This window comes from Acipenser ruthenus, chromosome 1 (assembly GCF_902713425.1).
Source record: "Acipenser ruthenus chromosome 1, fAciRut3.2 maternal haplotype, whole genome shotgun sequence".
NCBI classification, from domain to species: Eukaryota; Metazoa; Chordata; class Actinopteri; order Acipenseriformes; family Acipenseridae; genus Acipenser; species Acipenser ruthenus.
The window spans coordinates 59,053,014-59,078,692 of record NC_081189.1 but is presented as its reverse complement, the minus strand read 5'-3'; the positions used below and the strand labels follow the sequence as shown (position 1 = coordinate 59,078,692).

The 25,679-nt window shown below is 36.3% G+C and overlaps 2 protein-coding genes across 7 annotated transcripts in view; one reads left to right on the top strand and one right to left on the bottom strand.

Moving 5' to 3' along the window:
- Positions 1 to 2,985, top strand: part of LOC117421138 (E3 ubiquitin-protein ligase LNX) — a 51,644-nt gene extending 48,659 nt beyond the window's left edge. For all 4 annotated transcript variants that reach the window (XM_034035118.3, XM_034035119.3, XM_059026638.1 and 1 more), the window contains 2 exons: positions 850 to 1,008; positions 2,159 to 2,985. In XM_034035118.3, coding sequence (XP_033891009.2) covers positions 850 to 1,008; positions 2,159 to 2,294 — 295 coding nt within the window. In that variant the 3' untranslated portion in view covers positions 2,295 to 2,985. The remainder of the gene's footprint in view (positions 1 to 849; positions 1,009 to 2,158) is intronic.
- A 62-nt stretch (positions 2,986 to 3,047) lies between these two features.
- LOC117421139 (pre-mRNA 3'-end-processing factor FIP1-like) overlaps positions 3,048 to 25,679 on the bottom strand; it is a 47,859-nt gene continuing 25,227 nt past the window's right edge. For 2 of the 3 annotated variants that reach the window (XM_034035122.3, XM_034035123.3), the window contains exons 12-17: positions 21,046 to 21,072; positions 18,869 to 18,908; positions 11,947 to 12,002; positions 10,570 to 10,768; positions 5,889 to 6,032; positions 3,048 to 3,389 (exon numbers count right to left, since the gene is read on the bottom strand). In XM_034035122.3, the coding sequence (XP_033891013.1) occupies positions 3,242 to 3,389; positions 5,889 to 6,032; positions 10,570 to 10,768; positions 11,947 to 12,002; positions 18,869 to 18,908; positions 21,046 to 21,072 (614 nt within the window). In that variant the 3' untranslated portion in view covers positions 3,048 to 3,241. Of the gene's footprint in view, positions 3,390 to 5,888; positions 6,033 to 10,569; positions 10,769 to 11,946; positions 12,003 to 17,829; positions 18,053 to 18,868; positions 18,909 to 21,045; positions 21,073 to 25,679 lie in introns of those variants that run through there. The other variant, XM_059026662.1, reaches the window with a different exon arrangement.

The window sequence follows — 25,679 nt, the reverse complement described above, 5'->3', positions numbered from 1 at the left end:
ATCAGGCTTGCAAAGAATGTATTAATGATGGACTGTGTTCTTCATGTAGTTTACCATGACCCTCAGTGCCACTTAAATCCACAGGTTGAGCTCTTGTTTTCTGGATGATCTGCTAAACTACTTGTCTGGATATTAACAATGCATGGTAACACAGAGTGAAATGATTTGCTCTCTGAGAATAATTCAGAGAACGCCTGCTTTTTCCATTAGTTTTGGTCGACATTTCCTATAAATAGTTTAGCCTACATCCTGGCAGCAATGCGCTTTTGTGTGACTGCAGGGATTATTAATCCTTCAACAAAAATAATCTTTAGAATAATAATTGCAATGTACAGTATATATATATACATTAATCATTTAAGAACAAGCCTCTGACTGTGCTTCACCCCTCCTCCATCATTCACAAACTCAAATATGATAATATAGTTTAATAATGGCTGTAGAAAAGCAGCAAATAGGCACTAACAACCTCCAGTTTTTGATTATTCTAAAGTATTCCTTAAGAGCACAAGCATGTACTGAACCAAATTACTGAACACATAAATGTTTTGCAATGTCAAGTAGACAAACATTTCAGGTAATACCTTTATCATGGATCTATTTTGTACTTGTTTTGGGTAGAATAGAGTTAGGAAAATATTTTAAAACCTTTTTTGCTCCCAGCAGTCTATAACATCTTCTTATACACTTAAAATCAAAGTCCTTTTGTTGACATACTATTTTTAATACACACATCTCTTTTAAGATGAAGACCACTCACTTCCATTCAGCACCAGAAATTAAACGTTTTATTTGTAATAGAAGTCACTTAACGTTTATACGTACTATGGTCTTTTACTTATTTTTCAGGTACCTCTACAGCTGTAAGGACATAGTATTAAGGAGAAATACTTCTGGGAGTCTTGGGTTCAGTATTGTTGGAGGCTATGAAGATTCTAATATAAACCAGTTGTTTTTCATCAGAACTGTTGTTGAAGGGACGCCAGCTTACAACGATGGCCAGATAAGGTATGAGTTATCTGTGTAACTGTAAAAAAGAAACATAGGGCCTAACACACGTAATTAAAATGCCATCTCAGATTGTTTTTCACTTTGCAATTAGATTTGAATCTTAGTAGTCTTAGTAATGAAAAGCAACCCATTTCATCTGTACTGAGTGCCAATTTGTATGTGATGGAATCATTACAAAAAAAGGTGTATACAGTATATATATATATATATATATATGTATCATTCTGGTTGGTCCAGAATTGCTTGATTATCTCACTGTACTGTGTTCAAATAAATGTATGTCTGTCATCACCCCAGCAAAAGACTACAGCTGGTATCAATGTTCACAAAGAGTTTGGTACTTATAAAACCTTTAAGGTGTTGCTTGCAGAGTGACAACCTATCAGTGGTTAAAACCACAGGGAGGCATAATGGACTAAAAATTCCTAAGATTTAATTTTGTAGCAGTCACTCAGATGCATTTAAGCCTTTGAAACCTAAAGGAACTAGTTGGGATATCAGGGTAGGGTCAAGCATTTCACATTCATGTGACTTCATTTTACTAGAATTTTGACAGGACTGATTGATGTGTTTGCTTTATTCTATTACAAAGCAGTCATGTAGAAAAGGCAGTTACAGCTACTATGTTCTTCACGTATATATATACGCTGTCTTGCCAAAAAGAAGTTGGGTTTGCCTCGCTGTTACAGGATATGTAAATTATATGGTGTCAAACTGCACCAAGATCTTGTGATCTGGAAGTCTATTGCACTCTTAACACAACCCCTGACCCCTCTGCATCAACAGATTGGGCCATTTTCTTGTCCACAATTACCCATTGGTGTACCTAATTACCAAATCTCAGTCCATTCAGATCCCTAAATTTCTCTGGACTAGGTGATCAAATAATCCCAAACCCTTTTTTTTCTTTTAAAAGTAGTACAAAACCAGTACTTCTCCTGAGGTTTTAATGATGCAGAATGCATTTTAAAAAAATGGCCTGCTTTTTCATAGTCTTACCTCACAAAATGTAACACAATATCCCTAAATTAAGGTCTTGTTTCTGTATCCTTACACTTATTACAGGTGAACCAAAAGCTGGCTCTGCAGGTGCTGTAAGGAGCGATTTGTTATTTCACATTTCTGACACACCATTGCACTCTTTCAGGTGTGGAGATTTGCTGTTGGAAGTTAATGGGAAAAGCACATCAGGAATGACTCACTCCTCACTGGTGAGGATGCTTAAAGAATTGAAAGGAAGAATCACGTTATCAATTGTGTCCTGGCCTGGCAGCCTGATATAGAAGACATATTGGTATAATCTCTGAAGAGACAAACACCTATTTACACTTGCTTTCTTCGTCTGGGGTTCATCGCAGCGTACCGAAACCTACCTGAAACTTTATTGCATCGCAAGGAAAATACATGCAGAACGCTGTAGAAGGATTCTGCAACCTTTGAGGAGACAACATTAATGGCCGGGGGAAAGACTGGGATTAGACACGTGTTGCCAATTACCTAGTTTATACACAATAGAATATGCATTTGATTGGACTCTCACGTTTAAATACATGTTGCAGTCTGATACTACCGATTCAAGCACTTGTATTTACTTTTCTTTATTTTGTTATTTTAAAATGGCCTTTTAACAATGGCTCAATTGTTGTCCACACTGGAGTTGTTAAACTGTCATTATATGTTAAGAACACAGACTGACACTTGGCATATTATTAACCAACGTTGTATGTTTCTGACTCAGTTGCAACTTTCTTATACAACCCCAGTAAATGCGTTCATATAAATTTGTGAAAAAGTGATGTTATCATGGGGGCCTTATTGATTTTCATACTCTTTGCTGTATATTTCTGTGGAAGTTAAACTGTAGAGGAATTATGTATCTGGTCTCTACTTTCGGTTGTTTTACATGCTTGAGCATGTGTAACATTTCTGATGGTACCTTTGGTAAAAAATAAATAAAAGTTATTTCATGGATAATACATTTGTGCGTTTAAAGTAACGCAATGAAAACAGAAGCAGCACACTTGCATAAGAAAACATTATAAAAAATGCAAAACTTTCTTTTTTTATTCAACAAATTAACATTTTTTTGTGCTCATTGCAACAAACAAAACAATATTTTAACACAATTCTGAAATTCTGAGCATTGCAGCAAACTTAAGAATTAGAAACAAACTGGTTCTTCCAGAACACACATTTTAATAGTATTCCTAAGTAAGGAGCCCAAGAGCAGTTAGTCAAGGCCTGCAGCTTCTGAATGGTCCTGCTCAGGAGCATGGTCATCACTGGCTTCCTTTCCTTCTTTACTTCTTTTAGACTTTTTGTGTTTGTGTCTTCTATGGCCATCTCCTTCCTCGCTATCATGACGTCGTCTGCTGCTGCTATAAAGAAATCAAAACAAAATACTTTCATTTTTAAATCCTCTATCTGCATTGTATGGTCAGGAAAACCGTTCTCAAAACAGTATTTTTGTCCTGTAAATTCCCCAGCCTAGCAGGCCTGTCAGCTAAATTCCTAATACTGTACCTGCAACCTGTGCAAATTCACAGAACATCTGACAGATCTGCATCTGCAATTCAGACCTAGGCTATGTAATTACCAATAATTAAACAATCCATTACTACAAATGATCAAACATCTACTATGCCTTATGGTAGGGTGGGCGAACAGAGCGTTAAATCGGGTTTATCCGCTATGAGAAGGACAGTGTGTGCGAATTGTGAATGCAGCAGTTTTGAAATCGATATAAGATTATCCCAGTAATCATCAATTACAAAATAAATATTTTTTTATACAACTTTGTCCACTACGTCTGTCTTAAAATATTTAAGTACAGTACACCCTCGCTATAACGCCCTTGATTATAACAAACCTTTGGCTACAACGAACCTGGCAGTCGGACCCCAAATAAAAAAAAAAAAGATAATATTGTAATGTATACGAGGTCTGTGCAGTGCAAGAACGCTTCGAGTAGGAGGGGCTGTGTTTCACATTGGTCGAATAGCCTATGGGCGACAGGCACAGACCACAGGAGGTGCTGGTGATTGGTCGTGGAGTGGGATGAGGCGGGACTAAAGACCAGTGACAGGGTGAGTGTTGTTTGCTGTTGTGAAGCAAAGAAGCAGAGACAGATTTTTAGTGTAATAAGATCGAGTTTGGCCCTGAATCGACTGATAAACTGCTTTATACATTTTATCATACTTTCTGAATCTCAGTTTTCACATTATTCTGACAGTCGGAACATAACAAAAAAAGTTTAAATTTTTTGGGCCGGTATTTTTCGAAAATGAAACCAAACTCTCAAAATGCATATAACTGGTTAACGCTATGTGTCCGGAAGACACGCCTCTTTGAATTATTAGCCTATCAGGTCTGGTTTTATAAGATCTTTGGGTTGGAATAAGTGACGCGCATCAGGTTTTTGCAGGCGTGCAGTCACCGTGCTTTCCCTCTGAGGCAATGGCAACAGCTGCTGCTTTGAGTGTTAGAAGGTGCCAAACAGTGATAAGGGGAAGCAGCATTCTTTTTTGTGCAAACGTCAGTCTTGATGTTAGAAATGTGCAGCATGAACAGTATTTCAAATGCACTATATGCACATATATAAATAACATGATTAGTGGGTGTAGAAACACGACTAAGAATATGCGTGAATAAATTTAAAAGGCACTTTTTTACTTTGTCCTTGTAAGCAGATGAGTGAATGACAGCAGTGACATAATAGTGCAGACACACAGGGCTAGTAGCAGTGATACAATTCACAGTGGATCTGATCCTGCAAATATGCTAGACCATTTAAATACATGGACTTGTAATACAGAAAGGAAGTTAAAACATGTGGAAGACATGACTTTGCAACGCATAGATTTAGTTTAAATTGGATTACATTTATAACATTAAAAAATGCTTTTTCAGTGGCAAATGCATTAATCCAATGTTGTATAATAACATTCTTTACAAATGATTGATATGTAAAACGTTACTATGACTTTCTGACCATTAAGAAATACTACAACAAATATTGCAAAATGGGTATAATTATCATTTTGTAACACACAAGTAAATGCCCTTTAAACCATACTGTAATACATTACGTTTCTGTATATTATAAACAAAACCCATGCATTTAAAAATGATGCCTATGCATTTTTTGCAGTACAGTGTAATTCAGTGTCTCGGTGCCATGCCCTCCTGACAGTCTTTGCAGAGTGACAGATGTGTTTTTAGGGGTAGGCTATAGTGTAAAAAAAAAAAAAACACTATTTAAAATCACAATCTAGCTTGGAGTGAATTTTTTCAATGAAAAGTTATAATATTTTAATAACAATTATTATTATTTATTATTTTTTTTTAATTCTCAAAGCTAGTCAATAGAAAAACGGTAGAATCCAAGATGGCCACCTGACAGGAAATGTAGTTGAATTTGGAGTGTAAAAAAGCATTTACACGTTTTAAAACTTTCTTCAGATATTTAAGTAAAAACTATTTATAATAACCTACTTGGGGGGTTGTTTGTTGTAATCTAAAAAACTGTTTGACCACCCTACATATGGCAACTTTATTATTTGATGGTAAATGTACCGTACCAGATCAAGGACTGAATGAAACCCTTCCCGTGTGCTGAAAACTAGCAATTTCTAAAAACTGCCCCATTGTTGTTTTATATAGTTCAGAGGGAAATGTTCTTGGTAGTGTAGGCTCTTAGCCCCATTTTGATTGCACTTTATTTGGTTCCACAGACATCTGCAGGCTCTAGGGCTGCACTGCAGGTGAGTCAGTGTGTGTGAAATCATTTCAGTGGGGTTCTGGGGGATCATCCTTTGGGATGACCTTTGAAACTCAACCCTCTTCCTCTCCTGAGAGAAGAAACTGGGGTGCAATACCTCCGAGATGACTTGTGCCGACTCTCTTCTTTGTCCCGATGTCTTCTTTCTCTGTGTCGGTCTTCCTTCTCCCTGCTGCTTCTCTCCCTGTGACGCTCGTAGCCTCTCTCTGCATACTCTCTGTACCTGAACCGCTCCTCATCGCTGTAAATGGAGCAAAAAAGAAATTAAGCATGTAAAACATTCAAACCAACAATACTGTAGCCATACATATGTTATGCGTGGTACCAAAAGTTTTTTTTAGCTACAATGCTATTTTAACTATTAACCTTCAACTGCTTGAATGACATTGACCTTCAATTATTTTAAATGCTGTGTAATAACCAAAGTATACTTTCTTTGTTCATCAGGACAGTATTGCATGCATGTACAATCCCTCTAAAAAAACAAATGCACACAATATACAGATAGATCTGTGCTACATTCATGTAGACTTTCATTTTATTATTTTGGTCAAAGGAAAGAAAGGTAAACTATCATTGTGTCTTCAATACAAAAGTACCTGTTTTAGACCTTTTCAAACTCATTGCTGAACGCTCGAAAGAATGACTTGACGTAGAGCTTTCTATATTCGCAAATGTATAATCCTGCCAAATTCCAAGAGGAAGCTGAGGAAACCTAAAATCAACTTCCCTCAGAGCATTAAGCCAAGGCATTTCCGCAATCAAAAGCAAAAACCCAAAAGGCAGTAATTTCATCTTATTTTTCCAAAAAGCCTCATTAATGACTTGTTAACACAACATAACTTGATCTACAACAACCTGAGCAGCCCCTGTAACCAAGTTGCACACCCACTGCAAAGGAAACTGATCCCTTCATTTGCTTCCAATTTGAAGGTGCCTTATCAGAAAATATGGAGACCACTTGCTTGGAAGCCCATATGCTAAATAAACAGACACTACCAACATCAGCTATAGATTAATAATGCGAACGTACACCAAATGGCTGAATATTAGGGCACACCACAGCAGCTGGATAGCCAAAAAAGAAATTGTTCAGCAGAAGCTGAAAGAGCAACTGATATTTCACATCAATAAATAACAGATCACAACACATTTCCAAACAAGTTCAGCATTCAGTAAGATTAGCTCTTCATTTCTAGTCCCTACTTTTTTCAATCCTTTCTTTAAATATTTAAAATCAAGTTGTTATTCAAGTGTGTGCTACAGAAATACTAAAAAAAAAACTGTGTACTATAAATCATCAATATGGAGCCTGAGCTTGCATTTTACTATGGAGATTAATGGTAGTCTGTCTAACGTCAGCTTGAACTATAACTCCAAGATCTTTTAAATATGTTACAAAACCACTGGAAGTTAAACAGTCAGCACCTCAAAAGCAATACTCACAAATGACAGGTGTTGTACATGAGGATTTAAGTAGAAGAGAGGAGCTAAGCAAGATGAATTCTGTGCGTTTGACTGCTGTAGCGTAAGATATAAGCCGCGTTCCTAGTTTATGGTTGCACTACACTGAAGATCAGCAAAAAGCTGATGTTATAGTTTAATATTTTTGAAATATATTATTAGGTTTACCTGATACAATCCAAAATTAAATCACATATACCGATAGTTTAATATGCAGGTCATGATACACCTTCTAGTGCCAATGGTCTACTTTGTAGGATGTGTAATAATAATAATCATCATTAATGATGGACTACTTTAAGACAAAAAATATATAATAGGGAGAGTATGTATTCCTAACAATGGTATAGTGCTTTTATTCCTGTACCACAATACAAACTTCCTGTCTGTCAGTAACATGAAATCCACCTTTCTATTAAAAAATTAAGAAACTATGACATTAAAAACAGCTATTGTTTTGAAGGTTTTGCCAAACCCAGACATACCAGTTTGGATTTACAAAATCAAAATAACTTCATTCCAGAAAAAAAAAAAAACTCCATAGGCGTTGCAATTTTTGTAAAGGTTAATCATTTTACAATGACTTCAACTGAAACTCACCACACCTTTGTATGTATGCATGCATGCATGCATGCATTCCCTTCAATTGGAATTTTCCTTTTATTATGGACTCTTTGCAAGGTGTTTTCTTTGGCCCATGCTGATAGATTAATCTTGTTGCTTTGCCTGCTAGGCCCCTTTCTCAGCCCTCGCTACCATTTCAATAACCAGATCTTCTGAATTAAGGGCCTCTCTGTTGTTGCTACAGCCATGTGGCAGCAGCTTTTTTGCAGATGGCCAATAATTTAATGACATGAAAACCTGAGGCCTCCCCTCAACTTCAACCCTAAGCCCCACTATCACCATTCCCTCCCAGCTCTGATAGCTCTGGCAGGCAGACTTCACCTAGCCTGGAAACTATTAAGGTTCATTTCAAGTAAGTCTTGAATGACCAGCTCTCTTTTTTTGGACTCTGACCAAGCTGCCTGCAAAACAGATGTTGAAACTGCTCGGGTTCTTGAGAGCTGACCCTGTAATTTGTAACACACACACACACACACACTGAAGGCCGACAGAACCACAAGTACCAATGCCTATACCATAAAAGAAGGGGGGGGGGAAGAGTCTTTTCTGTTTGTTTATTTAGAGTATGTTGATAATAAAAACAACTATCCCTTTTAAATATACAAAATATGGTGATGCAAAGCATGTTTACAGATGTTGCCAGGTGAGGGCTCAGTGAGCCTGGAGCAACACTGACTCCTTGTACTGCTCTCACTGGGTGGAACTACACTTAACATTCAATAGAACAAAAAGGGATGTAATGGCCACCTTAAGAAATTATTAATTATATCAGCATTTTATAAAATCAATTTACCAAAACAAAGCGAAAAGGGGGGCCTCCAAACATCATAAATCAATATTAAAATCACAGAAACTGAACAGTCCATTTCATGGCATTGGAAGAAGCATGCCAATATTTATTTGACTCTCATAAGCCTTCAGGAAGGCTTCTGTTCTCAGAATAAGACCGATGTTTAGTCATCAAGCTGATTTCATTCATGCGAGGAATGCTAACTGCCTCCAACTGCGATGACATTTACAGACATTATTTTCTTTTCATGTGGGTCATTAGGGGTACAGCTATCCGCTTTTTGTGACTAAAACAGACTCATAAGCCTGTCATCCTGGTGATGCAAGGCCTCTGCATTACACTTGTTCTTAATCTACGTCTTCTGCCATTTCACATTCAGTTGCATACTTTGCAACTTACCTTAGAAAAAGCGGATGATCCTGCAACAGTTGCGTTTTGAATGTAAGAGTGTGGTACTGCACCATCAAGTTCAAACACACTACATACTGCGAGGATCATTCTCTCAAATGAGCCTTGATAGAAAGTTCAAGGACTATTAATGCACTTGGTTAGATTCTGTTCAGCAAAATATTTTTATAAAAAATGCTAAACAGAACTGTTTGAATTTAACATTTTAAAAGGCATTTTTAATGTTTTTTTTTAAATTTCATGCAATGCCTCCCTCTTTCTCATCTCACTGATTGGCTTCTGTTAACATTAAAATGCACCTTCTTGATGGAGTGTTGATTTTGTATTGTGTTGATTTTGTATTTAGTGTTTCTTATCAAAGACAAAAGACATTTTATTTCTCATGCAGCTACCTTATTTTCAAAATATGTACTATGAAAAATACCTTAATGCACATTAATTTAGTTTATCTTGTAAATAATTTACTTTAAAATTAACCCTACAGAGTAAACTACGCCTTCGTAGAGGTACAATGTACAAGACTTAAAATCCATTGTAAACAATCAGGTATTAGCAATAAAACATGAACAAAAAATGCTAGAATAAATAAATACATTTTCTGAAAAACTCCAACTTGATACCAGTTTAAAACTAGTTTACATGCAGAACGTACAGAGAATGTATTAATCGATTCCTCGAACCGGTAGCTTGAATTTAATTGGATTGTGAATATAAACAAGGTAACTGACTACATACTGTTAACTTCGATAAGGAGGTGTCCTGTGGTACTTTTCTGAATTAGCAAATTGCTTAAATATAGGCAGTCAATTTACTGCTCTGTAAAAATATTAGCTTCACCAATTTCCATTAGCTGAGAATGAACAATGAATAGAAGAGCTATGGAAATGCAAGGGTGGGTAGGTTGGAAGACTAAGCAAGAAGTGGAATCAAAGGGAGCAAACAAATCCCTGCTGGACCAGGGAGTTGCAGATTTCTAAAGTCCTGTCTATACACGAGGCCCAGGTTTGAATCTATTTTCGGTTACATATGAAAGGAGTTTGGCTTTCTCAGATAGACTCCAAGTGGTGAGCTTTCTTCAGAACCTCTAAAACATTGTAGAACATGCGCTGCACAGGTGGATGTATTGATACGATTAAAGAAGCGGCTGAAAACTGCTTGTTTTCATCTTCAGTGGTTCCATTTTGAACTCCTTGCTGAAGTCCAACTGCTATACACAACCTCCTCAAATACAAGAAAATGTAGTCAGATACACAGAACACTGACTTTCTATGCAAACCTGTTTGTCACAAACTAGTAGTGACACCTTTGACACAAAAAGACTTTTCAGTCAACTTTCTTTTAAAATAAAAGTAGTCAAAACTCATGCCTGTGATTTGAAAAAAATCAAATAAAAACGTTACTGGATGTACATCACAACCAGTGTGTTCACCTATTTGGAGCAAAATAATTAGCCCCAGTAAGTGTTTTAATGGTGCCCTGAGGAGGTACTGACCTGTTGTATGCCATGGAGGCAGGACTGTGATCCCGTTCTCGCTCTCTCTCCCGCTCATGACCTCTCTCTCTTGGACGCTCTCGCTCACGCTCCTTCTCCCTGTCTCGCTCCTTCTCTCTCCTTGAATAGTATTCCCACTGCTTGGAGTTGTCAATGATATTAGACCACGATGCAACAGCGCCAGCAAGATGGGGATAGCCTAGGAAAAGGGGTCAAAGGGTGCATACAGTACCATTTCAAAACCTCTGAATTGAATCAAATACTGGCTAATAAAATGTACATTCACACCAGACACAATTAGAAGATTTGAAGAACCAACCCAACTTTGTATTACAAAATAGTTTGTGAATGGAAGTAGAGCACAACAGATGCCAGATCTTTACACTGACTCCCCTAACAGGTTTATGCAAATCAAAAGCAATCCTGATTTCTAAAACTAAATCCTTGAAATCATAGTTTTGTTTGTTTGTTATATTTTGGGAATATCCACACAATAAGATCGCTTGAAAACGAAAGTTTCTTCACTATGATTACATTAACAAAAAATCCCAAACAATTAGATTTACAAGTAATATTTACCTATAATATCCAAACTGATCTGAGCAGCTAGAAAGACCTACTTGCACTGATAATGTACTTGATATCATGAATGATATCTATAAATGAAGAACTAGTTTGACTGACCAGACTGAAGTGGACGCAAGATAGCCAGCAGAATGCATTTTTTCGCAATTTTTAGACTTTTTAGAGATTCTGTTAGAAAAGGAGGCATGGAATAGGAAGCATGGAATATTACAAGCTATTCCCTGCAGCTTTTTTTTTTTTCTGGCAATCATAGCTATCTTTTCCATCAAATTCATTACACCAGTTTTTCTTTCCATGCACGGAAAATATAATCAATGAAACATATTTTTAATACCAATTAAGCCTTAGCTAATCTGTGTTCTCACATTACTCAACGACCCACTCAAATTAAATGTTCCCATCAGGATGGAGACAATGAAAGCCCTTGCAGGTGTTATTTTCTCTAAATTAATTATGTTAGTGCAATTCCTCCTACCTAGCTCATCAGACATTTCTGAAACTAGCATTTTCTTTTTAAAAGCAGTGAGGCTAACTGGCTGCAGTACTTACTTATGCATTTTAGTTAGATCTGTCTAAACATCTGTCCAGGAAGAAACAAGGAATTACTTGAAGAAACATAATAAATCCGGTGACAAGGGTTTCAACTTGAAAATTCTGAAAAGACATCTAGTCTTAAGGTGTGCCACTGAATTTATTAAGTTAACTTTAGTATTTCTAAAAAGTTATCAACCGCTGTGTACCTTTACATCAACTGGACACATACACCTACTTTGAAGAAAGCTGAGCACTTACCAGGATTAAACGGATATGGTGGAACAGAGCGACCATCATAGCTTCCTGCATGTCCACTAAAAATAAAAGTGTACAACAGCCGTTAAACTTATTTCACTCTTAACATAACAAATTAAGGTGAATTAGAGGAGGGCTTTCTTTTAGTATATTGCTTTACTGGGCCCATAATAAATGTTGATACACATTGAAGTGCACATAATACATAAAAGTTTGAGAACACAATTACTGGCTTCTGTATGTCACCATATTATTATTATTATTATTTATTTCTTAGCAGACACCCTTATCCAGTGCGACTTTTGTTACAAGATATCACATTCATTTTACATACAATTACCCATTTATACAGTTGGGTTTTTACTGGAGCAATCTAGGTAAAGTACCTTGCTCAAGGGTACTGCAGCAGTGTCCCCCACTGGGATTGAACCCACGACCCTCCGGTCAAGAGTCGAGAGCCCTAACCACTACTCCACACTGCTGCCCCATATGCCAATAAAAATATCATTCTGTGTTCATTTGCTCAAGAGATTAGCATATCACTGCAACCTGTCTGGAAAGGAGAGCAAGGTGGCAGCTATGAAGCATTTATTTGTAAATGGATCAGATAGAAATAGATTTGCAGTGAAAAAAAATACAAATCCAATGCCAATTTGTTGACCATACGGATCTACACCTGGAACTATAAATTATCATTCATAACTTTAAACCAAAGTTCTTCAATAAAAACTCTCGTCTAACTGTGCGTGGTGTCTAAGTAGCTGAACTAAAGCAGTTTGATGTGACTAACGGTTGCAAGTCCAAATTGGTTGTGCATCAGCTAGAAAACATTACTTAATTAAAAACAAAGTATAAAACAGTTCAGAATAATGGCATTGCTTGTTTATTGTTAATATATACAGCTAAATTGTGTAAGAAATCATGCACAACCCAAGGAAAGAAAAACTCAAAAAGCAGCATGTATTCTAGGAATACCAAGTTCCTTTGTAAACTATGTTCAGTAGGCCGACAGACTGAGAAAAGATAGAAACGATAAAGGAGAATGATCATTTAGGAATACTGGATTTAAATATATTAACAGTAGAAGTAATTAGTATCCAACCAAGGAAATTACATATGGAAGTCTAAATCAATAGTAGATCAACCCCTGGTATAAATAAAAATGAAGGTAAATCGGAAGCAGCAAGCTATAGCTTAACGATCAAAGACTTCTTCGAAATTCAAAAGAAAATGTTTGATGTGACTGGCGTGATTTCAAGTCCCAACATGCTGTTCATGGATCCAAGTAGTTATTATACTTGTCTTGGCAGAGCAGCCATACTCGTTGCCCGTTTGGCTGGCTCCTTTCCCGCTTCCGATTAAAAACTTCCACACATCCTTCATGTGCAGAAATAAGGTGAGTAAACCCGTCCAAGAAAACTTGTTTCCAACAGGTTTTCTCCGAATCCATTGTTCTATAAATACCCTGGCAAATCAACTTCACATTTAGCAACTATTGTTCTTTCATTGGTAGCCAAACTTATGTAGGTGGTGTGCAAATGAGGTACTGGAAAGATACGCTGGTCTATTTTTAAAACTAATAAAAAGAGCCTGCTAAATTGATGTGTTCCTTCCTGAAGGGCTGGCAAGTATTATAACTGTTGAACAACTAATTTACCCTTAATTAATTACAGCAAATTTCTTCAAGCGCTGATAGTGAAACTTAACTTGCAACTTGCACACTATGCATGGCACCATAATCGGCAATAGCATATTGCTTCATCTTCATTGTTCAACTGTTAAAATACTTTTGTCTTTTTTAAATGTCATGCTTCACAAATGGGTAAACAAGAATGGCATGTTTCACTCCGGAGCATTTAGCGTCAGAAAAAGGATGTGTCTTCTGAACTTGCACTGAACCCCACAAGGGTTTGGCACTTTAGTTAAGAACAGACAGAATGCAAATTATTCTGTTTTCTAGGTTGTATTTACTTGCTCTGATGAGGTAGATAAATATCCAGCACTGTTTACTGTGGTTGATCTAGGATTAAAAAGCTCAAACTAGTATCGGGGTTAGAGAAATTGTACAGTAGGAGCAGCAGCCCGGCCTCAATCCTGGCAAAATAGATTTAACCCTTTGAGGTCCGACATTGCAATTATTCCTATCCGGTCCAATGTCGGACCCTGTCCGACATCATCAAAAAAACGCAAAAAACAGGTTTCTAGTCGTTTTTTCTCCAGAAAAAGCCGAGAAAACCATTCAATGGCTGAGTGGGAGGGGGAGCGACAGGAGCCGAGACAAGTGGGGGGGGGGGGGGGAGGGCGTATCTCATGAATAGTCATACTTGCCCCTGGCATCGGATAGGGGCGGTCATAAGGAAACAAGCTGGCTGTTACGGAATCAGCGCACAGAAAATATCACGGACATTTGCAGAGCTTTTTTGAGAAGTTATAGTAATAAAATGATGACTTGGATCGCATTATTGAGGCGTTTGGTGATAACACGAGTGATCAGGAGATGATTGATCGGTATGTACGACTATTATTACTATTTATTTCTTAGCATAGGTGAAAGCTATAACGAACAAACGGGTGGGGCGGGGCTGGAGATGCCTAGTGAGTGCTTTGTTGATATGCAGGGCCTTTTAAACCCGTTTGACTGTGGAAAAAAAATACTTTTAAAACAGCGTGTCTAAAATTAACTGCGCGTGTGAAAATAAATTGGACCTGACGTGCCTGACACGCACTTAATAAATGGACTGCAAAGGGTTAAATCTAGACTTACGGATAACGTTTTGTCATTTTATTACCCTTTCTTGTATTAAAATCCAGCTGTCATGCTGATCCAGAGAGAATGGTAAGTTAAGGCACTAAAGAACAATTTTAAGATTTGTATGCTTTGTATTCACTTCATGTTTATTCACCCCAAGTGTTTTAAACCACAGGAGGGAGAGTTTAGACTGAACTGATGGAGGAAAATAGGAAATAATCCTCAAAAATAATTTATTCAGCTCTGGCACAGTTTATAACGAAATTGTTTGGAGGACGTTTTGACTTGCTTCAAACAAGCTGGCAAAGGGTCCAGGAAATTAGAAGAATCACTGAAATTACTTTGTAAGACTGAAGATAAGAAAGATGGCCAATACTCAACCATCAGTATTTTCCTCCCAACGAGGAACTTTCAACTTTGCAAGATTATTTTGCAACAATTACTTTAATCTTCCCCACACTTTCATTCATTACATAGGTCTCAAAGGTCCAGTTTTGAAAGAAATAAGTTACAATAAACATGTATTTGTTATTTTAGAACATTATATATGGTACTACACTTGGGTAAAGAAATATCTGTTTGCAAGCCATGCTGTCAGTTAAAGTTGCATTTGTTTGTTCATTTTACATGGAGGGTAAAATCATCCCCACCTTTCTTTCCTGTCATTAACCAAATTGTTGTTTCTGCTATTGACTGACATGCTTTTAGCCAGCAACATGCAGTGACCTAGAAAATAGGGCATAGAAACAGATAACTTGCTTTACCGTAAAGTAATAACAGAAAAATCAAGTTTTAAAACGGAAATACATGCTTACTATAAAATGTGTTTCTTTCAAAACTGCACATCTGAAACCTACATAACTAATGGAGGTGCAAAAAACTTCCAAAACCTCTGCTTAGCCACAACTACTTTAAGATAACACATTCCAAATCTGAAAATTAAAATTTGGGTAAAGAAAACATAAAATGCAATAAGCAAGATGTAGACTTTAATTGGAACTTCACGTTACTTTCACATTGTAATTTCCATGTTTTACATAATGTGGTAATTCATGAAGGATACTGTTTTCGGTGTTTATTTTTAAGCTGTATTCACAAAGCACATATCTCATTTTAGAACACCAGGAGTTGTCCAATTAATAAAAGGAAAAATAATTGGATGGAAAACATCAGGGATAACAATATGAGATTGTATGTGTATTGCTAATCAGTAAATGTATCCCTTTTATATAAAGCACAGTATTGGATTAATAAGACAGCAATTGGGAAGCACAGTTAGTCAACTGATCATCAGTATTATTATTATTATTATTTATTTCTTAGCAGACACCCTTATCCAGGGCGACTTACAAGATATCACATTATTTTTTACATACAATTACCCATTTATACAGTTGGGTTTTTACTGGAGCAATCTAGGTAAAGTACCTTGCTCAAGGGTACAGCAGCAGTGTCCCCCACTAGGGATTGAACCCACAACCCTCCGGTCAAGAGTCCAGAGCCCTAACCACTACGCCACAGTGCTGACAGTACACATACAATCATATTTTTTATGTTTTCCATCCAATTATTTTTCCTCATTAATTGGACAACTCCTGGTGTTCTAAAAAGTGAGGTATGTGCTTTAATTTGTCGAATTTAAATAAATACTAACCATATGGTATAAGATATGTTACTGATCAAGTTACTTTATTTAGTTTTTCTACAAAGTAACACCAAGTTAAATTAAATCTTGTTATAAATCCTTTTGAAAAACTAGAACTACAGTAATACTGTACGCCTTGTAACACAGGAGGATTATCATGCTACAGTCAGCACTCACATATCCAACCCTATAATATTTTGACTTCAGTGACGGTTAAACGAGTGTGACGCATATCTGATTTGAGTGTATGTAGGTGAGCACGTTGTAACTTGCCTCCTACCACCCAAACAACCCCCTGCCCTGCACACACATTTCGTACGGAAAGAAAAAATATGACTTTGGTTTGAAGAACTGTACAGGGAGACGTTAACTCTTTCATTGAAATTTATTATTGCACGAGTTGGGGGAATAACACAGCAGTAAAAGACAAAAACTTGTCTTTTTTCAGGGAACACAAAAAAGATGCAATGTCAAATACATGGCTGAAAGAGCTGTGTTTTAAAATATAAGTAGGCTTCCATTTCAATGTACTGTAGTTGGTTTTGTTGGTACAGTACTATATTTTTAACAGTAGTATTTTAATTCAGAATGATACGATTCTGAAAATATCACTTGCCAAAACAGACGACTCGACACGTGAACTGTAATACAGTACATTCTTTTTTTTTTTTAATTTAGTGGTCGCCAATTGTTTTTTTTATTATTTTCTCCCAATTTAGAATGTCCAATTATTTTTAGGCTCAGCTCACCGCTACCGCCCCTGCGCTGACACGGGAGGGGCGAAGATAAACACACGCTGTCCTCTGAATCGTGTGCCGTTAGCCGCCTGCCTCTTTACACACTTCAGGCTCACCATGCAGCCACTTCAGAGCTACAGCATCGGAGAACAACGCAGCTCTGGGCAGCTTACAGGCAAGCCCGCAGGAGCCTGGCCAGACCACAGGGGTTGCTGGTGCGCGGTGAGCCGAGGACACCCTGGCCGACCTAAGTAACTGCAGTGCACAACAAAGACAGACTGATTTGCAATGCCAGAACAAAAAAAAAAAAAAACCCACGCGGGATGTGACAGTTAAACAAGTCAATTGTAAAACTGAATATATATATATATATATACATATAAATAAAATGGGGATTGATTTTATTCTTAACACAAGGATGGTAAAATGCAACTGACGTGTATACAAGTGTTGTATATCCGAGTGCTGACTGTAATATACTACATATTAGAGAGTGGCAGGCTAGTTATGTTTGTGGTTTTGGTCATTACACCTGGTTTCCCCATAAAGAAAAGCACAACAATTTATATAGTCACACAAATTGTGTACACAAAAGGTGCATACTGTGGATTGCTGTTAACTTAAAAATAAGAGTTGAAAACACTTGCTATTTTGCCAAAACAGTTTAAGTGGGTTGTTATATTTACTACAGGGCTCACTAAACTCCATCATAACCCTAACTTTCTTCCTATCCCCCTGCTACCTTCCTCCTCTTGCCCTTCCTCTCCTGCTCACTTTTGCCTTGCTCTCTGTCCCTCCCGTTCTCCTTCTCCTCCAACACTTCTCCTTTCTTGACTCTGTGAGCTACTCTGTCCTCTCTTGTGCGGCGAGCCAATCTTATTTCCTTCTGTATCCGACACCCTCCTGTCTGCCCTGCTCCCTCTGCCATCAGCCGATTCAAATTGGAAAAGACTGTAGAATCTTTTACCACTCCTATTACTGTTGGGGAAGTGCAGGTAAAAAAAAAAAACTTGATTATAAAAATTTTCATTGACAAATACCAATGGCTTTCGTTCAGTGAAAACCCTATGTATTCTCCATTGACTGCATTTAAAAAATGCATTGTAATGATAACCACAAAGTATAATAAGCATTTCACACTATGCTACGATACATGTTACGGTCATGGACTATTTTGAATGCTTTTGTGAACAAAAATAAAAGCATCAACTGGAGCCTAATATAAAGGGAATAGCATATCTAAACGACACTAAGATTGATAAGCATTAAAACTTGATCTAGACAAACACAATACAATTGTGAAGTGCAATGTATGTATCATATGGACCAAAGGTCACATGACAACAATATGGCAGCCATCTTAGGTCACATGTCAAAGAGAAGCGTTTTGTCAGATTTTGCTAGAGGAGTTTCCATTACAATGAAAATAAGAAGCATCTGAAATGGTTTAGGAGACATAAGCAGCTAAAGTGGAGGCTCAAGTTTACAAATACATATGTATTAGTATTTTAAAAAATAGTCCATCATTAATGCTCATTTTATCTTAAGCATTTTAATAAAAAATACAACTTAAATGTGATTAACTGTATCACATTTACTTAAATCACTCAAGAACTTTTGGTGGACTGCAAGCAGCTATGTAAATATTATGGTTATGTATCACAATACACATCGTAAAATAGGATTGATCGATACTGTCACATTTTCTGTAGCACTTCTTTAATTGTTTCAAGATGTGGACAGTTACATATAGACACACACACAGTAAGTGCAAATAGGTAACTTGTCACTTACCCGTCCAGTGTTGGAATAAGTGATGGTGGTGGTGGAAAACCTGAAACACACACAACCTGGTTATCCATCACTCACTTCTAGATAAGTTCACTGCTATTAAATAAGCAGACGTTTCCTAGCCAATAAATCATTTATAACTCTTCCCGCCACACAAAGGCAAAAAAGTAGTCCTAAAAGTAATTCAACGGCCAGCTACCAGGAGGTCCAATTTTTTTTCCAACCAGGTCTCAACAGAGCAATGAAACATGCCATTTGCTGTATTTACATTTTTAACTTTCCCCATATAAAAATTTGGAAGTTGAATAAAACCAAAATGAGAGTTAGAGCAATGGAAAAAAATTGAATAAAAAAATGACAGTAGATGCCGGTTATTAGCAACCCTGATAAAGATAGCTTTCGTTTATTAACAACATTTTCACGGGAACCAATCCCATCCCATAGACTTTAATGTTAATGGAGTTCAGATATTAGCAGCTGTCTGCCGCTTAGTCAACTTTTTTTTAGAATTTCTATGGCTACGGCACGCACACGAATACATTGCGCACGTACATTGCAGCGTCTATTTATGTATCAGTTTTCATAACACAGCGGTACACTTTATTGAGTCTGATTGTCGTCTGTCATCAAGGCTTCAAAACGTGTTGACCTTTCTATAGCCGATAAAGTTCAGAGGTGGCGAATCGTAAAAAAAACAAACATTGGACAACTACTTCTTTTAAAATGATGCTTCTGTATTAAATGTAAGTCCTGTATACCAAGTTTAAGGATATTGACAGTACGCTGTTGTACAATACAGTACTGTGTATACTTTGCTTTACACATCCGTGTAGTATTAGTAAACAGTTGTTTTTTCTGATATTTGGTGTTTTTCGTGTTTATTTTTTAACACTGTAATGAACCAAGACGTGTATTTCAGTGCGCTGTTTCTACAACTATAGTATACGTAATTTTTCCAGATACATACACTTGAAAATGTGGCTTTTTGCTTAGTAACAGCGTTCAGTTTATAACAACTTTTTGCTGGGGAACGAGAGGTTGCTAATAAGCGGCATCTACTGTATCTGTGTATAAGGGAATGCCAATATTAACCTACATTACCAGTGTGCATAATGGCAACCATACACAGTTGTATTACCGGACATGAATAAACTTAACATGATCCACATTTTTTTCAGACGTATTAAATAACTTTAGTAGTAACCCTTACTTTGTACAAACCCTAACAATGGCTGACCAAAATCCAATACATTAACCCTGAGGACATTGACAGCAGCAAATTGATCAAACCTCCAACATCCTCAAGAGAAATGTTAAAATACTGACCCACCATTGCCAATTAATACACATTCTTCAGCTAGGACTTAAGTTAACCCATCGATCAACATTTAACAGCACAACCATATTAGAGATTCAATCTTTAACCTACATCACTGCTTCCCAAACAGAGGGCTGGGAGATGTCCATGGAGCCTCCGAACATCCAAAATATTCTTTTCCAAATGACCCTGACACAGCAATGTGCATCTGAGCAATTCTATTTTCATGAAAACTGCTGATAAGTGCATGAGGTTATTTTTCCTTATACCTTGAAATCAGCTCAAAATCATACATTTAGAATCAGTTCCAATATCCGTGCTAACGGTATGCATAACTACAGCTGCAGGAAAACTCAAAACAACAAAGTATTCGAGGCATTGTTTTGTTTACTTTCTCAGGGCGAACACGGTAGAACAGTTTCATATACAATAGCAGACTTTACATTCTACTTATAAATGACAATATCGTCCAGTGTTTTTATATGTTGTTTCATGCCTGTACACAGCGACTGGAACTCTGTGTACTGGACAGGCAGACAAGCTTACCTGCATTCTTAAAGTAACAGATCTGCAGAATCATTACACGATGACACAACAAAAAAAGCTTTAGGAATCTCTGACCAACAGTATTGTTTTGCATATATTAAGATCTGCAATCCCTCCTACTCACTAACATATCCTGTATTTGGACCCTCTCTCTTCCACAATTTTATCATTTTAAATTTAACAGGATTTTCCTTTTTTTTGTTTGAAAAGCTATATCACTGACAGCAAGGGATCCTCTTAGATGAATATCAAAGTTAAGCTTATTGAAAAATGTTTGTGTTGTTTATAATATTGATTGAGAAAATAAATATTTTACCTGGAGGTGGTACAGTGATGGGAATTCCTGCAAAAAGAAAAAAAAAATTAAAAACAAATAATTAAAAAAGATAATAAGGAGAAAAAGTCAGTGCACTGCACATTTACAAAAAAAATATGAATACTTCCAACTGGTTGGTATAAATCATTTTACTTCATGCAATACACATACATTTATGGTACTTACATTTGTTACTCAGGTATTTTTACCCAAGTCAAATACAAAACAAAAGGGTGTTCGAACAAATCATACAAGCAGTGTCCATACAAATCGCAGCAGCGGAACAACCCAGATAACACACAATAGTGTAGTATAAAAAGTTATATAAATTACTTCTGTTTTTAAATAAAATTCCATTAAGCCCAGCAAAAAGACAAAAACAACCCCATTTTAAAAAGTGGTACGGTAGGAGGAGGAATTTCAAGAATTCATTTGACATCATTCAACACTTTGATCACATTTAGCATTAATAAAAGACCACCTGCTGTATGTATTGTTTAATAATATATGATGGTTTTATAATACAACAGTGATGTGTTTTCATCACCAACATCTACCCCAAACTACAGATGATTACTCAATGTGAAGTCTACGTTGAGCTTGTGATTTATTTTATATGGGTAGAAAGATACATAAAAACTGCATACTTGAGTATGCATCTTAAATGTCTCCCACCCTTAAAAATGATTAAAAACTGTAAATTTAAATGTGCATTTCAAACCTCATTTCTAAAAATGAAACAAATTAAAAACCCAGATGTGTCAGTAACATTTTTTATTTTTTATTTTTTTCTAGATCAAGGGCTTTTCTGAAAAGCGTTTGAAATATGGAGTCACAACCCATTTCAAATGTGCAGCTCTAGCTGAAAGGCATCTGCTAACAATTTAATGTTTTTTCACAAAAGACCCAGATGTCTCCCACCTCTGAACAGCTGGGACATTTTCTTTACTTTGCAAAAAGGTCACAGAAAAAAAAGTTTGCAATTCAAATTTTTCATATTTTCTAAAAAATAAATGTTTAATAATGGTAGAAGAAAGTAATTTATTAGAGAAAACTAAATGAATGTTTAATTATCCATCAAATATATTAGATCTTTCTACTTGGGTAATACTACAAGTAACTATTTACCATTTTTGACCATGTATCCCCTACAAGTAAAAGCCACATTTAAAACATTAATAAAACAGAGATTCTATACTGTATGAATAATATGTTTTTATAAAATTGACTATAAAATTGAGAGACACTTGAAGCTATTTGAGACATTTAAAGAAAGAAAACTGTTAAACTGCCATGCCTTTTCAAATTAAATGCAATGTTTTTTAAAATTAAATTATCTGGGAATGGCAAAGATTTAGTGTCTGTTCAAGACAAATATATGACCTGCCGGAGGACTGGATCCAGTGCACCTGGTTACCATTCAAGTGCACTGACAACTGAGCTGTGAAACAATGCTATGACATTACCATAACGTTTTTCAGCTGGTCAACACAATACCAGTTCTATTCTACGACAACTTCAATTTGAGACCATGCTTACTGCTTCAATCTCTTATTTCTAAATGTTAAGTGAATTTGATTTCAAACCTTAGTATATAAAATAAGGGATTTGTAACTTCAGTTCTAGATTCCAGTTCCATTCCATGCTTAATAGGTAAAATTAATTAATTAACGAATGACTTGAACAGAGGATTAACTGGTTCAATATAATAATTAAGGACATTGGTGTAACAAAGACCTTGAATGGATGTGCCAAGGTTGCTTATCCCTGATTCCAACTCAGGTCTGCAAAAACTGAATATTGTTTTGTTTTTTTGTCTGTATGATTAAATAAGCTCTGGTGGTCTTTTTCTACATTACTGTAATAATTGGCAAAACAAAAATAGAATCAGTTGAGAAATGAATCCCTATAAGGCAAGGCTGAGGCACACATAGGGAAAGCATGCATGTGTGTGGGTAAGACAGCAATGCAGCTGCCTGTGCAAGACTGTGCAAGTACTTCAGATAAAAATTGTTAATCTTTCTATGCCATCCAATGTTTACTAGATCAAAAGAGGCTGAGGGGTAAGGGAGGTTACACCTATGATTACATCCAAGATCTAAAGGCTTACAATTAGGCATGGTCCCGGTTAATATTTTCCTGTTTGGTAACTATTAGTATTTGTAAATTGCATGATCTTGAGTTCTTTTGATTTACGCAAAAGGGTGCGTGCCATTCCTCTGGCTGAACAGCTATCAAACTGCACAGCCATCAAAGTGTGGCATGATACCTTATCAATCTACTGAACACCATTCATGAACCAGAACAATACTTTTGCAATTAAATGCATCAAGTGCTCATTTGCCACATTTGCTGCTCACCGCACGATTACTCTGCACACATTATGGTTTGGAAATTCTGTGAGCAGGGCATTTTTCTAAGGACATGTTTAAATTCATCTGCATCACAAAAAGGAGAAAAGTGACCAATATACAACATAAAGGAGTATTTCAAAAAGGGGGGGGGGTTCAAAGAGACTTCTGCAGGATGTTTTATATTTTCACTGTATTAATTCTGGCACGGGCACAGTCACTGTAAGGTAACTAACTTTTTTTTTCTTCTTCACAGAACCTAGGCGATTGCAGATTTTATTTTAGAAAGCACTTTGAAGATGAAGAGTTGGCAGGAACACAATTAAAGCATGGGGCTGCGGGAGCCAAAGACTCAAGCCTTAATGGTTATTTTCAGATTTACTATAAGCACGAAAGGATGTTAAAGAGACTTTATGAACAAATGAATATCATAAAAGCATGTTATCAAGAAATACTGGATATAACACTGAACTAGGTTTTAGTTTCCCTGTGCCTCTTTACACCTCAACAGGTGACTGGCAAAGAAACCTAAAAGAATTAAAAACTCCACGCCTGTGCGACATCTTTCTTGTTTCCAAGCATAATAACCCAAAACAAATTTGGAGGTTATTGAACAAATTAAAAACTGTTAGTGCCCCACCGATTTATTTTACTATTCATGTTTCACATTTAGTGATATTCAGTATTCCCAGTCTTTTTATTTCCAATGCTTTATTTTAATGATTATGGTTATATGCACAACAATAAAATCTGATTGATACTTAGATCACTTACTAAAATATTATAATAGCATGCTACGGGTACCGTTAAGGGACCCTTTTTCAGCCAAAACATTAGACTTAAGTCGAACTCTAAAGTGACTCAGTACAGACTTGGTAGCTTGATACTTGCTCAAATGTGCCGACAATTATCAACCACAGGACGTTTATCCACCTGTCATGAAGCTCCATTTGTGGGAAGAACGGTAGGCAACAGACAAAACTGTGTGTTTCGAATTATGTAACATTAACAAATCACCAAAATAATTATTTAACAGACCAAGTGGCAGCAATTACACATGGCAAAATTGGGATGCAAGAAAGCAGACACTGCTCAATCTCACAAATGTAATTAGGCTGACAAGTAGGAGTGTGACATTTTGTCATATATTGATGTGATACTAATAGTAGGGCTGCAACGGAGGGTACATTTTGACCTTAGGAAGGTTCAAACCTTCAATGGTACTCATTTGCATAATTTACTGGCGACGTCACGATAGCTACGTTTATATTTGATTGAAAATCCTATTTTACAGGTAAGTTATATAAATGGAATAAAACACATTCACATGTAGTTTAAAAGTGTGTTATACAGAACAGTAATCATACTTATAATTTAAATAAAAATACATGTTTATGTACACGTAACTGATGCTGCTTGCGATATACTGTATACAGCAGGGTATCCCCTAGGTTCTAGATTTTTGTAGTCACTAGTGACTAATCCTTTCTAAAAACATTAGTCACTCCAGATATTCAGTAGTCACTACTGGCGCACAGCTCAAGTCTTCAAGGGTGTTATAAATCCTGTTTTTATTTTATACCTTAAAAATCACTGTATTGACCAAAACAATTATGTAATTAAACCATTTTAATAATGCTCTATAGTTTAAATAAATTGGTCATTTACAGCTTTAAAACTCAAGAAAGAGATTTATTTGTCCTGAAAAGCTACATATAGACACAGAATGCATTATGAAGTACTTATACCAGGATTTATTAAGAAAAAAAAAACATTGTTTGAATATTATATACTTCAAATCATCTTCGTTTTAACAAAACTATATGTATTGTTTGGTACAATATCCTTGCTTCACTTTTCCAACAAGATTTTCAACTCCTCTCTGCTATAGGTTCAAACTACAACCCTGCGTCTTTTGTCCATACACCAATATCTGAAAGCCTTTTCAAAATCAAATTCAGATATTTTGTCAAGATCAGGCGTGTTTGAGTTGACAGACATTTGCATTAGTAGGTTTACACGGCTCACTTTAAGTTGGTTTCGTAGGTCTGACTTGATTACATTGTAGCGGCTAAAACCACGCTCACAGTCAACTGTTGACATCGGTATTACACTTACAATAGAAGCGATTTTTGTTATGCACGGAAAGCTAGTTTTAAAATGATCATTGACCAACAGTTTTGACCATATGCCTACAAAGGTGTTTCTTCTGAAATTATCACTTAGCATTGGTTTCACTAGTTTCCATTCACACAGTGCATCAGTCACAGGATCAAACAGTTG